The 17361-nt window shown below is 38.5% G+C and overlaps 1 protein-coding gene across 10 annotated transcripts in view; it reads right to left on the reverse strand.

The window, feature by feature from the left end:
* Positions 1 to 17361, reverse strand: part of NPNT (nephronectin) — a 48839-nt gene that overhangs the window by 15311 nt on the left and 16167 nt on the right. For 3 of the 10 annotated variants that reach the window (XM_014878345.2, XM_088163864.1, XM_088163862.1), the window contains 6 exons: positions 16411 to 16503; positions 9554 to 9673; positions 8527 to 8646; positions 4287 to 4421; positions 2954 to 3076; positions 745 to 1068 (listed from right to left, as the gene is read on the reverse strand). In XM_014878345.2, the coding sequence (XP_014733831.1) occupies positions 745 to 1068; positions 2954 to 3076; positions 4287 to 4421; positions 8527 to 8646; positions 9554 to 9673; positions 16411 to 16503 (915 nt within the window). Of the gene's footprint in view, positions 1 to 744; positions 1069 to 2953; positions 3077 to 4286; positions 4422 to 8526; positions 8647 to 9538; positions 9674 to 16410; positions 16504 to 17361 lie in introns of all 10 variants that reach the window. The other 7 variants (XM_088163867.1, XM_088163863.1, XM_088163861.1 and 4 more) reach the window with 3 other exon arrangements.

Consider the following 17361-nt stretch of genomic DNA (forward strand, 5'->3'; position numbering starts at 1 on the left):
AAGATGAAATCGGGTGTTGAGTATTTCTTGGCAGATACACACAGCTCTGTAAGTGCCAGTAATGTCTCCTGTGGTATGCACTAAAGCTGGCACAATGGACCTGTAGATTTCAGAGGTGCTCTTAAAGTTTCATGTGTTCATGCTATGAGAATCTTTACTATCTTCAGCTTTTCATGTATCCCATTACACACAGTCCATAAAATTACCCTCTATGCTATTTTTATGCATTTTCCCATTGTTTAGTCACGAACATCTGATACTATTTGAACCCATACAAAATAGGTCACATAGAAGTCTTTAGGCAATCAGGCATGATTTCTTTACTATTTATTATTTTATTTACTATTCTTAAAGCTATGGCAATATTTTGTTTAGGAGAGACTCTTAACTCTCTGAATTTAAACCCATTGACTACTTTATGAGCTTTGTTGCATTTCAATACTTTGCAATAAAACATCTCTCACTTCCTTAAAACCTTCAGCATAATTAAGTACTTCTACAGGATAATATGGTCAATAATTTCAGGGGAAAAAAATTAGAACTATTTTGGTTATTGATTCAGAATTTCTGTCCCAAATTTTTGTTAGGTAATAAAATCAACTACTTGCACAGCTTTACCATATAACCATTTTCAGTTTCATTTCTCTGTTCTCAGTAATATAGTGTTCCAAAAAAACCCGAACAGTATAGTGCATGCTTTCATCTACAGCTTTGATAAACAAAGGCAAATGGAAAATTACTTACTGAACACATCTCCTCGGGGTTTCTGAGGATCTGGCTGGATCCTGTTGTCATCTATAACTCCTTGGGAAGATGTAGTTTCAGTGGGAACATGTGACGGCTCTTCAGTTGTTACCAGAGGAGTTGTTTGTGGTGGTAGTGTAGGTCTTACCGTTGTAGGCTGAGGCGTTGTTGGAGGAGGAGGCTTTGTCACTGATGTCGTGGCCAGGCTTGTTGTCACTGGCACATATCTCGTGGTTGGCTTGGGTGTCAGTCGAGTCGTTGTCCTGGGTGCAGGCTGAGTTGGTACAGGCGTCGGACGAGCTGTGGGCCTGGTCACTGGCCTTTCTGTAACAAAAGCAGGTACATGCAGTGGTCTGAGGAGTTGTGCCTTCAGCATCAACAATCCTGCTCGTTATACCACTGCCTCCCTCAGGGACAGTGCAATTGGCCTTGAGTATGTGCTATGGACCAGGTGGTTCAATCGTAACAATAGGAATAACTGCAAAGAGAATCAAAATGGGACCAAAATGAACATCTCAGCCTCTCACTCCAGAACCTTAATCTATTTCATTATGACACAGAGAGACATGGATGAAATTTTTTTTTTTCCTCTGAAGGTTTCCATTAGTTAGAAACATACTTTAGCATCAGCACTGCTAAATTATCACATCCCTTTAGGTCATACTTGCCGCTTCAGCAGTTTAGAGATAATTTAGAATGACTGAAGGTCAAGACACTTCCATCCCACCTCCTCTCAAGTATCAAGTCTCAGAGTTGGCAAAACTTACACAAAAGCACTCTTGGTTAACAAAGCATGGGCAGGAAGCCATGGGTTAAGCAGCCCTCTAAACTGGACAATCAGGAGTGGAAGCAAGTTTAGTAACACCTCCAATGTTACAACCATTTTGATCACAGATAGACAGATACCTTTGACTTAAGAAAGTTTTCACAGACCTTTCCTTCTAAACATTTCTCCTTGCCAATAAGCAGTAACCATTGCAGAGATTGAACTAAGCCGGCCTTCATTTAGATCCTTCCCTTTCCTAAACACCAGGAAACTAAGTAAATTACAATTTTCAGCCTTCACAAAAATGAGGTGCTGGACTGAGCACCACTTTCACCCCAGTGACAGTGCCCACAGTACCATCTCCTCCAATGATTCATAAAGAAAGGACAACAAATTTTAACTTAGTTTCACAAAAAGAGTTTCTGAAGACACAAAACACAAGAATGTGTTTTGTTGTTTTCTGTTGGTTAATAAGCCTTTTATATCTCACTGGAGATCTTAAAAGGGTCAGTAAGAACACTAGTCACATATTTTGTGTACAAGCGTTTCAAGTATAACACACAGTTAAAATGAAGAACTACTGTTTGTTAAACAGTGAATTGTTTGATGATAGCAGGTAAATAGGTATTCCTTCTGGCCACTTGTTTATTACTATCCCTTTGAATACACTGCAGTTTTGACATTTATAATGTATTAAAACATAAAACATCCCTTAGGACCATATCCCATTAACACACATGAAATGTGCCCACATATACTTGCAAGCACTCAGGATGTGATAGAACACCTTTTACCGTGACAGCTACAGCCAAAGGGAAAAAATGGTGCTGCTCTTTAAAGAGATCAGTGAGTCACCAAAGACCAGATCCCACAAAGGAATGTAGGACCAAAAAGATCCAGCAGATGTCATAGAGCTGCATAGTCCTGTGGGATATCAAATATGGGAGAGCCCCGACACCTTATTCTGTACCAAGGGGGTGGCTGGCTGTTTCTCCCAAGAGAAAGGTGGCCAAGGGAATTTTCCAACAGCAAATCCTTCCAGAGGATTCCTGACTCTTCTCACATCTGGGAAGCAGCAGGGAGTGGATGGGGTGAGCTGCTGAAACGGGCCACTTGTGGAGTGTACAAAACAGGGCATGAGTAATATGAACTGTTTGATCAGACCTACCCTGCTTACTCAGTTGTTCTCATCCTGAAACAATCTCTTGAATCAAGCTGTGAATAGGAGAGGTGAATTTCTTTCTAATTATGAAAATGTCTCAGGGAAAGATATTTTTACCAAGGCATGCTAAGACCTAGAAAACTCCAACTACATTCCCTGGCCACTTATTTGGTATTAAAAATAGGTTAAGAGAAACTGAGCCTGATAGTGCTGTGCCTTAAAGTTTACAAAATGGGACACATAGCTTTCAGAATCTCTATTTTAAAAGGAGCACTACATACGTATGCAGTTTGTTCCATTGTCTCTGTACCCTTCTTTACATTTGCATTTGTAGGATCCTGGAGTGTTGTAGCAATGTGAAAAACTACCACACTGATGGTGGCCAAGGAAACATTCATCTATATCTGCAATAGAAAATTTACATTAAAAACTATTTGTTTCAAAGAAACCTGACTTTCTGCTTATCCCTGCAAAAACCCCCAAACATTAAAACAATTTTGATTATTATTAAAAAAAACCCCTTTTGCCAGTGGGAAAAGAAAATACTTACAAATCAATGGGGTGATGCAAACATTAGGGAAAGTAAGGACTATTGGGCAACTTTGGTATTGCTCAGCTTTTACCTTAGCATCAGCTTCAGACATGTTATAGGTAGATTGCAGCTGAGACCACTAAGATTGCAATTTTAACAACCACTTCTTACAGGTGACAGAATAAGAAAAAAACAGAATGTAGGAATATGCATGTTCTTAAACACAGAGATATTAAACTGGTTTTTCTTCATAAAATTATTGCTATATTATACATCTGTATATATATTATACATCTGATCTACATCAAGTAGAAACTGCTGGAAACGTTTTATATGGCATATCCACATTTCTTGTCAATGATGCAAACAAAAATCCCCAAATTCCAGCACTCTGAATACAAATTTCTCTGCAAAAGAAAATACTTAAGCAAACAAAAAGCAATGCCTCCATTATCTCCCCATGAGCTTTTTTTCAGTGGAAGAATCATAACCAGTTGAGACCCTGTGAAATTAAGGCAGAGAGAGTATCTTTGTTGAAGGGCATACACCAGCTGCATTCCAGTCTCATGCCCAGACAAAAACAGGTTGTTTCCCAACTCCTGCCTCTTCCCCACCTGTCTTCAGGGGAAGGAAAGCTGGGCAGTCTGGACTGGGAGGAGCTAGGGTGTGCACATTTTCTTACCTTGATCTTGGGACATGCTATGGAGCACACCAGTATTACAGCTCAAACAGAGCCTAAAGTCATATACTGCTCCAAGCCTACAACTGCCAGTGGCAGTGAATCCAGAGGAAAAAACAGAGGAAAAAATGTTTTTTATTTAGAAAATAATTCCTTGGGTCATCAGCTCTGTTATCCCCAGTAGCTTCCACACAGGAACCAGTTACAAGAATGTGAGCCAAGTATGTGCCTTCTCTTTCACAGTCTATTTCTATAATCCCCCCTTTCTTAAAATACTGATGCAGTGTAAAACAACCTGCCTCAACATTTTGGCCATAATAAATAAACATTCCTCTTCGAGCCAATAATTTATTTTTAAAATACACAGCTCTTTTACATGCACATGAGAAATAGCCTGATTTACCATGGCATTGGTATTTCCCTCCGATGTACATCAGATCAAAGCCTTTGTGACACCTGCAAATGTAGCTTCCGAAAGTATTGACGCAGTGCCTAAATCGTGGGCAGAGAACCCTGCCAGTAGCACATTCATCAATATCTGTGGAAACAAAGGAATTGTATTATTCTTAGTAACATTTAAAGTACAGTGTACACTGTCTAAATGAAACTGGTTTCAAATAATGGAAAGCTAAAGAACAGCCAAAGTATTTTTCAGAAGGGCCCTCAGTCAGCCAGCAGTAATACCTGAGCACTTCTTCTGGCTGTGCCCTCTAGTTCAGCTCTGGGTCACAGGGAGATGCCCAGGGATGAGCTGATGCTCCCCCACAGCTGCCCTCCCTGCCTGGGGAACTCTCAGACGAGGTCAGGCTGCCACACAAAAGCTGCTTGCGCTACCACTCGCTCCTTGGACACCGAGCTGAGGCTGCTGAGTGCCTAAGCAATAATTCTCCACTGAGGCAGAGACCTGCCATGCATGGCTGCTTCTGGCGCATGCAGCTCCTCCTGTTTGCTGGTTATCTACAGGGTACAGTTCAAGCCTTTGCTCTGCAGCTCTATCAGACTCTTGATCTACGGGAAAGCAAGATTTTCCTCTCCATGCAGTTCTTTTCCCAAAAGGAGCAATTCAACTGACTACGTCAAGAGTGCAAAATAAAGCCAAGTGATTGATACCCTGCTGCTCTTGTGAAAGAGACCTGAACAAGGCCGAGTCTCTTCCACTGCACAGAAAAAATGTTACCACAAAGCTGCTGGGCAGCTAGGGCAGCTACCTGAAGCAGGGGAGATGGAGCTTCAGCTTCTCTCCAAGCTGTGTTCCCACAGCTGAAAGAAGTGACTCAAACCATGAATTACTGCCCAAATGGGTTGTCTCAAGTAGCTCCTGCTGGCACTGTCCCACTCTGCATGAAGAGTTACTGAGGACAGCAGGGATTCAATCCCTGAGCTCCCAAACTCCTGGCCCACCTAGCTGCTCTCTCTCCATATCAAGAGCATCACTGGAACGGTGCAGTAAAGGCCTCAATGAGAAAGGAAACAAGGCCAATACTGGGCACCTCTCCATACACCTGAATCTCCCTATAAATCTGCCTCTTGATTTGAATTTATTGTTAACATTTTAGGCTTTGAATATGCTACTAAATTACACAAACTCTACCATTTTTCTTATTATCATTTAATCAACAAGTCACAATTTTCTACCCTTTATTAAAATATTATTTTAAGGCTGCAAGTTTAAAACTATTGATTACTGAGAGTTAGTTGTGTTCTTTGTTTTTTAATCTTTAAACCAAAGCTTCAAAAAGTAGTTCAGTAAGAACAAGATTAGCCACTGAATATACTTCATGGCACAGACTATGATCTTTAAAAACCTAATGTAGCACGTCCTGCTTTTTCCTCATATTCATATTAATTCAAATTTTTGCAAATTCACATAAGGCGAAAATTATGTTAAATTATGGCAGCAGTGTAGTAGTAGGCAGTCATATGTCCTAGAGATACAGGACAGAACTGTTAATCAACACACTGTTCAAAACTGATGCAAAAATATGGAAAAATGTAACAACCTTCCACCTGCATATAAGGAGAAGTGCGTGGATGCTCATTGCTGAGGGGAAATCCACTTTTTGATCAGCAGCCATTGATGATATGAAAGTGCTTATGATTAGTTTCCTGCAGCTCTCAAACAGTACAGTGACTGTGACTTCTCTGAAGTCAATCCACACCTGGACTGAAAGATATAGAGCTGTTTCCCTTTGCCTGCTACAACATGCTGTGGTTCAAACCTGCTTCCTATGAAAAGCAGGACAAGGAGGGGTGATTTTGAGTCTCACCTCAGCAGCAGGGAGCTGCTCCAAAAGCAAATGAGGGACTGTGATGGTCAGCACCTAATGAGTGATGGTGTCCACCAAAGAAGCAGATTTGCATCTCTGTCTTGCTGCCAGTATGACCGTATTTCCAATTCAAGCACAAAATAACTTGAGACTATTTTAAAAATAGTATGATTTTTAAGTTTACAAGGCTGCGTTTTCAATTTTCTAAACACACACAAAAAGGAAAGAATTAATTTTATAGGGAAAAAATATTATTTTCAGCCCTCAAATAATTTCAGCACATTTGAAGCTGAAATATGTATATGGCTCATTTCATTAAATGAAAATCCCAGTCTAAAAACCTGGCAAGAACGATTGATTTATTGATTCAAGAGTCATTAATCAATTGATTAGTTGTTTAATCCACATTTTCACTGAATACTTTGCTGAATTATTTTTTCACGTGTCATTTAGCTTATACAATTTACCTTTACAGCCAAATTGGTGACTCTTTACTGATTGTCTGAAAGGAACATCTTAAAGAAGAGAGCGATCAGCAAGTGTTAAGCTAAGAATAGAATAATGCCCAGAGGAATTTCCACCTGTGCTAAAAATAGGCATTTCATTCCCAATTGTCTTTAAAACTCTCCTCAAACAAGGATTTCATGAGCTGTAGCCAATGCACACTTCAATTTTCTTGCCACCACCTACACTTCTATTTGTACTGCAGCATTATCCAGACCCTTCCTGGAGCCAACAACTTCCCCAACAGTGACAAGCTTGTACAAACATGAGGAAAAAGCATAGCCTTAGTCCCAAGTAGCTTCAATTCTTTGAGGTTTACTGCAACTCAAACTTGATAGAGAAATAACACAGAAAGGGTGCCTGTCATAATCACTTCTTGCCAAAAAAGGGGAGAACATTATGTTATAATGTGGGAAGAACAGACATGTCTTGCTGTAACTATTTTCTCTGTATTGTACAAGGCTGCTCTGAAATTCTTGTGGAAATTTTAGAAATAGGTTATGAGGTCATTCTGAACGACGCATACCCAACTAAAATGTGGGTAACACAGTTCTTTGCTTTTCTGGGGGGAAAAAAAAGTGGTTTTTTGGAGACTGCACTGAAGAACTCAAAGAGCTTCATAGGACTGGTTTGAGTGTTAGCCTTCGGCATTAAAGTATACTTTGTTTATTTCAAAGTATGAAGTTTTCCTGAATAGAAAAATCCACACTAGGAGAATATTGCAAGCATTTTTTTCTAGCAAACGTCTCTGCTTAGTGTACCTTTCTTGAATTTGTACTTAAAATCACTCCGCTCACTATGGCATGGTACAAGTATCTTCCAAAGATCTCTCTGCCATAATATCCACAATGAGATTTATCACAACTTAATCCCTTCAGTATGTAACAACTGTAGGATTTTTTGTCCTGCTCTTTCCATTTTTTTCCATACACAGATGTGCCAATCATGCACTTTAGAAAGCCTCTGACTTGGTGTGGAGCTGCTATTCTCATCAGAAAATCTAGAATCTGTCCCTTTCTCTGGCAACAAATTCTTGGTCAGCATGGGTCAAGACCTTGAAGAACCACCTAACCTGTGGACAGCCAAGATACCCAAAGGGATGATTAAGACATCCCCATTTTCTTACATTCTTTCAGTGTTACTGGTTATGGAATTGTAGCACTTCATAGAATATAAATAATAAAATCACTGAAGTATCATATCCCACTCAGGATGTATAGTTAATGACTGATGAAATCACATGTCACACTGTTCTTCAGACCATAGTAGAGTCTGATTAACCATAAGCACCTTTTCCATGTTCACAAACGTGGGAACAAAACATTTCACTCTTATACTCTCAAAGTTCCTGTGTTTATTTTAACCTGGAGTTTTCACAATATGGAAGAAAGATAGCACATTCAATCCCACTTATACTGGGAAGATGAGAAGACCTTCACCTTGCCCCACTATAATATAAAAGATTTTTACAAATTATCCCTCTACCCACTGAGCTAGGCACCACCTTGTTGGCCGGGAGGGAAAGGTGATCTCCTCATTCCTTTTTTTATGCAGGCAGGTATTTTAGAGTTAGCAATAGTTTAAAATGATCCAGTAGCAGGAGTGACAAGGGCCAAGGGCTTGGATGCCAAGGAGTCTGTATGGGCTTTAGACAGACAATGAAACTTGCAGGACTGAAGGAAAGTACTGGCAATCTCTGACACAAGTGCACCTGAGCAACAGCCTATTACCCTTCTCATTATTAACAACTTTAAACTGCCTGTTCTATGCATTCTAAGTACATCTAATAAACTCTCCTGAACTGTATTCTGTGTAAGGATAAAAGCATTCTGGAGAAAAAAATTAGAATTAGATCACCATTGGATCACCTACCTACACAAGTCCTGCCATCAGGCCCAAGCTGCAGCCCAGGAGAAGGACAGCGGCAGCGCACCTCCCCTTTCAGGACATCACAGCCATACTGACAGTTTGCCATCAGGCAAGAAAGGGCATCTGGAGAAAAACAATTTAACATACCTATATAAAGACTGTGATCAGCACTAGAAAATGACTGAAAACTTTGGAGAATTAGACATCACGCATTTATGATAAAAGTGGGGAAAAGCTTGTTGAGTTTCACAGGTATCCTTCAAAGAGGAAATACATCTGCTAGTAAAATTTTCCTTTCCATAAATTATATCTCTAAGAAAATAAAAAAAATAAAAAAAATAAAAATAATTAAAAAAAAAAAAAAACAAAACAAAAAAAAAAAAACAAAAAAAAAACAAAAAAAAAAAAAAAAACAAAACAAAAACAAAAAAAAAAAAAACCACAATTGTAGTAAGTAGTATTACTGAATGCAGTCCCCAGAATATAATGTTGAACTGCCAGACTCTCCTGGACAGTACTGCCATTTTAAAAATGGGGTATCTCTAATTGAAGGTAATTTCTCTTCCCTTCCCTCTGTTCAGATATTCAAAGTAACTGTTTTTATGGGAGCAAGTAGGAACCTGATCTCCAGAGAGGCGGCAGTACAATTTTTATACCAGTCAAACAACCAGCATCTGCAGCATTGAAGATTTTATGTTCATAAGGCCATAAGGCAGCAGAAATGCAGGTGTCTTGCTGCAATGAAAACTGCAAGCACTTGTCCTCAGAGGCCAATTAACAGTGATTTACAGCACTGAAAAATGCTTTGGGGAAACGTTCAATAAAACTAATAAAATCAAAACCATTGCTTTTGTTTTTTTCAGCCTAATGCAACTAGAAACAAAAAGAGCTCATCTTGCCAGCTGCCTCATTTCCAGCAAGATTAATCTTTCACTTCGGGACTCATCTTCATTTCATAGAAGTTTTCTGGGGCAACTCAAGCAGGGATTTTGAGAAACTGGAAAAGAGCAAGCACCAAGGCTGGCCGTACTTGAGCACGTTCCATCTGGCATAAGCATGTAGCCATTCAGACAGTAGCACTTGTAGCTGCCGAAGGTATTCATACACCGGTGCTTGCACGGCCGCGGCTTCAGCCCACACTCATTCAGATCTGAAATGAAGGGCACAAGGGAACAGGGTGGGAAAAGAAAACACACAAGGCGTGCGTGGCAAAACAGCTCAAGCTGCTGGAGAAGGAAGGAAAAATTATGGCAATTAGATTTTTATACACAGCTCAGCTGATAGCAAGCGTCCAAAACACCCTGCATGAAGCGCTCTTCATCCCTCCAGGCAAGCAGCTTATTTGGCTTGGTTTCAGAGGTATCTTTAAGAAATGACAATATTAGCATTAGATGAAGTGCCAACTGTTTCATTAGACAACACACAAGCTCAGGCTGCCCACATTTTGCCACTATTCATACTGATGCCATGTCCAGGACCAGGCAGCACTTGGAAGAAGGAGGAGGAGAGAGAAAGCAAACATCACTCTGCAATCACTATCAGTGATTCTGATAGCAATTCAGTGATTCACTATCATGCTTCAAAATTAGTGGCAGAGGAAGGTAGGAAAGCTGATGCCAACTTAGTTTAAACAATCTCACAGAGAAAATATAAAGACTATCCATGAGGGCTAACATTTAAGATTTATCATTTAGTAGAGAATTCATGGCTTGAACTGAAAATATTCAGCCTACAATTCCCATATTAGTAGACAGAACTTCAAAGAAGAAGATGATTTCCTTCAGAATTCTCTTCAAAGAATATGTGTTGATTTTGTCTGAGTAAGCCAGAATAATTTGTTACTTATTATTTTTGTTAGTTATTTGTATAGTAATGAACAAAGTTGACAAAAAAGATGAAAATTATAAATCTATTCACAAATCCAGCCAGCGAGAACTTAAAAAATTGAGTTATCAACTGTCATCTCTAATATTGCACCATGCTGTCTGGAGGTCTTTTGAAGACAAAGAATTGCCATTTTTTCCAGAAGTTTTCAAAGAGCCTTCTCTCAGTACTAAGCGCCATCTTACCAAGTGTCACTCAATCCATGTAGCAGAAAAGTAAGCCCTGAGGCGCCTATCACATCATAGATACACACATACAGTAACCACTTCATAAAATGCCAGCTGAAGAGGTGACAGATGCCTCCTGTGGACTAGAGGCAAAGGCTCAGGGTTAAGATGCTGAACCAGAAAGATAAATACACCTCTGTTACAATGAAGTCAGTAGTTATTTGATTGCTTTTCAAAAGTAAAGCAGAAAACTTAATTGGGTCTATGTAGTAAATGGAGTGAGAAAAGTTACATTCACTGTAGAGGTGAAGTTAGAGAAAACATTGATTCTAGACAACTACTCCGGGACTTTTACAAGTTGTTAATGTTTGGATTTTAAATTTGTCCTGAAACTGTAATCTCTTCGTTTTTGAGAGTAACATTCTGCACCTTACTCTTTTCAGACAAAATATTTTTAAATGGCATTCTTAAACTGAGAAATATATTCCATTTCAATTTGACTGGTAAAATTCAGAGCCATCAAGAGAAAAACACACGTATCACACTACAAGTCACTGACAAAATCCAAACTCGGCTTCAAGGATGTTGGCTGTTATATCACTGCTGTTCCTGAGAGCTCCTAGCAGTGTTTATGTGCATCATAAAACTTGCTGTCTTCTGACCTACTTTGTTTCCATCTTCATGGGGTCAAAGAATAGCGATCATCATGCAGACATGGCCCTCCCCAGAACCCTTCCCCTTTACTTCATTTTTCCAAGGTCTTGGGAAGAACAGCATGTTTATGTACAAAAATACTTCCTGCTCCCCTCTTCTGCAAGAGGGTAGTGGTAATGGATGTAACTTTCCATTTCTTCCTGTGTAAGGCTGAACAAGATGTTTCCAGCAAACCTGAAGGGAAATATTTTCTCTTCAACCGGTGAGAAAGATGAGGTGAGCCTAAGCAGGACTTTGATGAGGAAAGATTGCAAAACAAGGGCTGGATCTATGCATGATAAAGAAGGAGTGATGACCACCTCTGCAGTCTTCCTGAGGATCATGTGCTGCAGAGGCAGCACCCCTTTTCAGCTCTCACTCTTTGGGAATTGGAAAATGTTTCAGCTTTGCAAGGAGAATATACTTCTCACAGCAGGCACCAGTGCCACACTCACAAGAAAGTACTTGCTGTATTTGAGAGACAGCCGTAGAAGAAAGTGTGTTTTGTCCTGTGAAAGCTGGATCTTCTGCTAGGAGTTGTGACTATAGGTATATGCCTAGGCCAAATGGAAGTGCAGCAGATGATTATGCTAGAGGGCGAGGACAAGTTTTCATTCTAAAAACCTTTGTGTGAAAAAAGTTTTACATAAAAATCTCCAATAATAATCAGATGAAAGCTCACATTTTGAAAGGCATCTCAAAATAAAAAAAAGTATCTTTTTCTTTTTTCTGTAAAACATACCACAAGTAGGCAGTTCCTGACAGACATTATAACTGTATTAACATATTTTTTACACATGCAATGTGTCTGTTAAAAAAGTCATTGTTACATTCAAAAACTCTGTTAGCATTTGAATTAAATTCATAAACGTATCCCCAAAGAACCCCACATTATTAAATATAATGAGGTTCACTGACAACCATAATTTTGAAGTAAGAGGAAAAAGAAGTTCTCTTAGTCAGAAATATCTGTATTCTTCCTCTTTTCTACAAAAAGCATCACTTTACAAAATAAAGGCACAACAGAGCAAAGTAAAATATTTAACTAGAAGTAGGGACAGAATACGGAAAAGTAACACTGAAATTAAGTTGACAGGGCAGGATTTTAACAGTGCTTTGTGTTAAGTTCTAGTGTTTAAATTCCACTGCACTTCAGCTCCTAAGTTTAGATACTCCTGACCACTTAAGAACTCCTGTGCACTTACTTCCAGAGTTATGACCACAGACTCAAAGTTGAAAATAAGAATTTACGACTGTACTGAGTCCATCATCCTGCAAAGTATAGATTACATTATGAGTCTTAAAATATTGGATCCTTCCATAGGACTCTGAATTCTACACTACCACTTGATACAAAGTATTCTTAGTACAGAAATAAATGCTCTGATACTGACAAATAGATAGCTATTAGCAACATAATATGAGAATAGTATAAAGTGCAATACTATTAAAAAGTTTAATAAATCCCTTTGATTTCATTGTGGGAATGTCCACTCACTGTCCTGCATTTAAGAACTTCATCGTTCAGCCTTTTTATTTCCTACACTGCCTACAATTGCACAGCCAATGCAAAAACAGCATTCTTGATTTCAAAGTAACACAAGGCAGTACAGTACATAAAAGCAGACTGACTGTTTTGGCCACTATGAAAAACAGGTTTATAACAAACACAAGCTGCTGAGCACAAGTATTTTATATCTAAAGACATGGAACAACATGTGAGTGCAAGGAAAGGATCAGAGCGTTATGCTGGCAAACTTGGATGTGACTCCTTTGACTGCTGCGCTGCACCATATGTGATCTTGGACTGACTTCAGTGCACACCCAACAATGGGCCACTCATTTCTAGACAGATTCAATACACTCCACTATTTTCTTTTAATTAGCCTCTGCAGACTTCTGCACTCAAGACTTTTTCTGCCTTCTTTTGCCTATCACCTAACTTGGATCAAGCAACACTGAAATATTCAATACCACATTTACCTAACTCTGAAAATAGAAAGCCAAGGACCAGAAATCAACTAGAAAAATTAAACTGCTATCACCATACTATAAACAGTAAATCAGCTTTCATTTCCAGCAATTGCAATCACACTACCATGTCAACCTCATAAGAGATTTGTATCACCTGAAGAGTTTTGTTCACTTAGTCTGATTAATCAACAGCTGCCAAATTCCAAAGTTTTTCAACCCTCATTTTCTACAACTTCTAACTTTATCTAAATCACAATTTTGTCTTTATCTAACCTGATAAACAATTTCCATCACTGTCACTTTACAAACGAACTCAGAAAGGAAAAAAAAGACAGGCTCTGAAAGAATAGCAGAGGAAAGAAACAAATGCAAGCAACAACCATGAGTATGGTAGAGAGTCAAAACTTTTCAGAATACACACAGCAGCACCAAGGAAATATAACCAATTATTTACTCTGGTAAGGGCATATATGCTAAGGGCACTGCAGATTCAACTTTCACATCCCAGCCATTGATGGGTCTATCAGCTCTACCCCCTTTGCAAGAAATTGCACTCCTGTTTGAAGCTGTGCAGAGAGGAGCAGAACACTTGAAGAACAGGACCACCTCACCCCTTGCTGCTACATTCCTTTCATGATGATCCAAGGGGTGGAACAAGAGCTTCACTGCCCTGATCAAATGGATGTGTGTACATGTGCACATCTTCACAGGATAGGGAGAATCCATAATAAAAATATGGCAATATTCATTACTTCATTTATAAATTACTAAATATTCATATATATCAAGTGCTGACAAGAATTTCAAACAGTGAACTTTGCATCGTTTTCCTAGAACAAACAGGGTAAGAGAACAGGAAGTTACAGAAAAGTAGCCTTAGTTTTTTTTGATAAAGACAGCCTTTCCCAGCCAAAGAAAGCTAACCTGTATGTGCTTTAGATTGCTAGCAAAAATTTCAACTATTTGTATTTGTTTTACAGAATATTATTTGTATTTTCTTCAAGATCAGCTATCAATTTTCTGATGAACACATTCTGAAAGTATGGGCTCTGTTATTATCACTATAAATTAAGAGAGGTGGCAGAGGGTATTTTCTCTCAAGTTGCTCTGTTTGTTTCTTCACTGCATACAGCTGTAAAGCTGGGATCAAAAAGCCGGAAGGGAAACACTAAAGCCATACAGGAGATAGGAATGCTGTAGGGAGAACACATGGTTAGCTCTTGTGCAGTCACCGCAATTTGATTGCTGATGTTTGCAACATAATTTAAAAAGTATCAGGTAGTCTTAACTTCTGAGCGATCTAAAGCAAGGTATGGATTGTCACAGCAGCTGCAGGACCACTGGAAAAGGACAAGCATGCAGCATCATCACACAGTCAGGACTAAACAGTTCTTCTGTGAGGCTGGGTTGAGCTCTTGGATCAGTCCCAGGAATACAGCCTGATCCATGGGGCACATGAACAGATGACATGTAAAGCCTGTTGATCAGAGCTTGTACTCAAAGAACGCCTTTCACCAAGAACATGACCATACTTTACAGCACAGAACCATTCATGCATCCTAGAAAGATTTCCATCTCTGCAGGGAACTCCAACATTTCCTCTGCCAACATTATTACTTCTGTTACTATTCTAGAACAGGACTGAGAAAATGGCCCACAGACTGAACAGGGCAGGTGCTGTATTAAGGAATAATAACATAGGTCACATTTATCCTGTGCCATTTGAATCTCCTCCCAGCAAAAGCAGACTCTGCATTCACTGTGCACTTTCAAGTCTCATCCAAACACTGAATCAGCACACAACAAAACACAAATCATGACCCCAGGAACAGCTCAAGGGTCTCACCATGTAGTAGAGCAGCAGCAGCCACCTGAACTGGTACACATTTGGGGCACCACAGTCAGCTGGCATGTCAGAAACCTCATCTACATCTGCCAGGGCAGCTTTATCACCAACATCATGCAAGAATATTTCATCAATACTACCCAAAGTGCTTCCTTTGATAACCTATCAACTTTTTTCTTTCCTTAGCATTTAGTGGCAAGTAAATAGTTTCGTTCAAGACCAAAGCCTCCAGCAATTTGCAAAGCATTCTTTAGATATTGTTAAACTATTCACTACATAGAAAAACTGCTACAAATACATATAAATGTTAGTTCACTGCACCATTTTCTAAAAATGTTGTGGACTGACTAAAAAGTGTAGAATAAAATCATAACAACACATCCTTTAAAAAATCAGCCCAGAGCAAGGGGGGAAAAAAGACAGGATAATATAACAGGTGACAGAAACTTTTGACAAAACTGAGAAATACAACACACATTTCCACACCAGTTTGGGAAGGATTAGTAAATCTGAAAATAAATATGTATCTATTTTTACAGAAAATAACTCAGTCTAAAAATCAACATGTCGTAGGAAATTTAGCAACATCAGGGCACATCCTTGAAGAAGAAAATAATTTTAAATATAACACTTTTCTACCATACTTCCTCAGCACTCAGAAAATGCATGAATTTTCCTGTAGGCTGAGACAACTGCAAAAGAGATATAATTGAGATATCTTCGTATGTGAACATGTCTTAGCTATCAAAATCTAAAAATCACATATTTCAATTCTCTAATTGTTTATACTCTATGATCTTTATCCCATTACATGTTTTGGACATAACTTTTGAGAAAAAAATCAAACAACGAAACTTGATAATTCAGTAAGAGAAACTTCATCTTTATACCAACCCTTTCATAGTTTAATGCAACCTAGTTAGTTCAGGATTAGAAAACTAAAATGAGAATGTGTGAATTATGGGGCTTCTAATTAAACGAGTATTATTTCACTATTCAAACCCGAAAATTGTGACTTTATAAAAAAGAACAATCCTGATCATAAGGTTTAAATAGTTTGTTTCCAATTAAGGAGAGCAGGTAACTAAATCCTACATATGAATCTCATTGATTTCTTCTGAATGAAAGCAATTTTTCCCTTGTGTCATCCCACTGTAATGTCAATCTCTCTACAAATGTCAGTTCAAATATCAGACCTGCTGTAGCAGTAAGACCTGGTATATGATTTCTTTACTCTACAAACACAGGGGAAACACACAGCATTGGTGAGGGTGGGGAGAGAGAACAATACTTCCACGATTTCAAAAATAAATTCTTTCTTACCTTGGTTGCAAGTTTTTCCAGTGTATCCTGGGTGGCACTTACACTTGTTTGGCCCAATGCATTCACCATGTTTGCACCCTGGCTGGCATATAGCTGCAAATAGAAGAATACTCATTTTTGCACTCCAGTCACAGCTGACAGTGCTTTACTTTGAAATGAACAGCAACAAATAGTAGCACTGTCTATGTTATATTCAGAAAATAAATACAGAACTTTAAGAAATAATAGAAAGCAATGTTTTGGTATCTCTTTCAATATGACACAAATAAAATTCATTTAAAAACTTTGAAAGCTTCAATAACAAGTAACGAAAGCATTGCTCTTGAGAAATATATGCATTCATGCACAAATATATTTTTGCTGACTTAGGATTAGCCAACAGGAATATTCTCCCGCGTAACTAAAAACATTTGACAGATGAAAATTTTAAACAGCATTTCTAAGTATTTTTCATTAGAAATGCTTTTCTAGTATTAAACCTACTTTTTAAACCCACTGGAAAATGCAGTATTTACTATGTTCTAAGATATTGTTTATCATTATATAACCAAATGCAGATACACAATCCTGCTGAGCTCTCTGCTAAAGCAAGATAGACACAAAATAGACAGAAGTCAGATGGTAGCATAACTTGAATACTCTGTAACCAGGATTTATCTATATTCCCTAGCTGAAGTTCATTTTGTAAAGTAACACTATGATTTGGTATTTTCAAGTAACTAACTTGATCCAGCTGCAATATTAATCTGACAACAAGGGGCTGTGTCGTAAAACTAGATGTATCAAGGTCATGACTTAACAGAAATCTGCCAGAACACACTCAAGAATGTAATTTGCCTTGTAGCCAAGCTGTTCAACAGGGTTGAATTAAACAAAATTTAAAAAGAAACAAGATATTAGTTTTGGTTATGGAAGAACTATCCGAATACATCTTTGATGTTCTGAAAATCT

Source organism: Sturnus vulgaris, chromosome 4 (assembly GCF_052056855.1).
Source record: "Sturnus vulgaris isolate bStuVul1 chromosome 4, bStuVul1.hap1, whole genome shotgun sequence".
In the NCBI taxonomy this organism is placed as follows: domain Eukaryota; kingdom Metazoa; phylum Chordata; class Aves; order Passeriformes; family Sturnidae; genus Sturnus; species Sturnus vulgaris.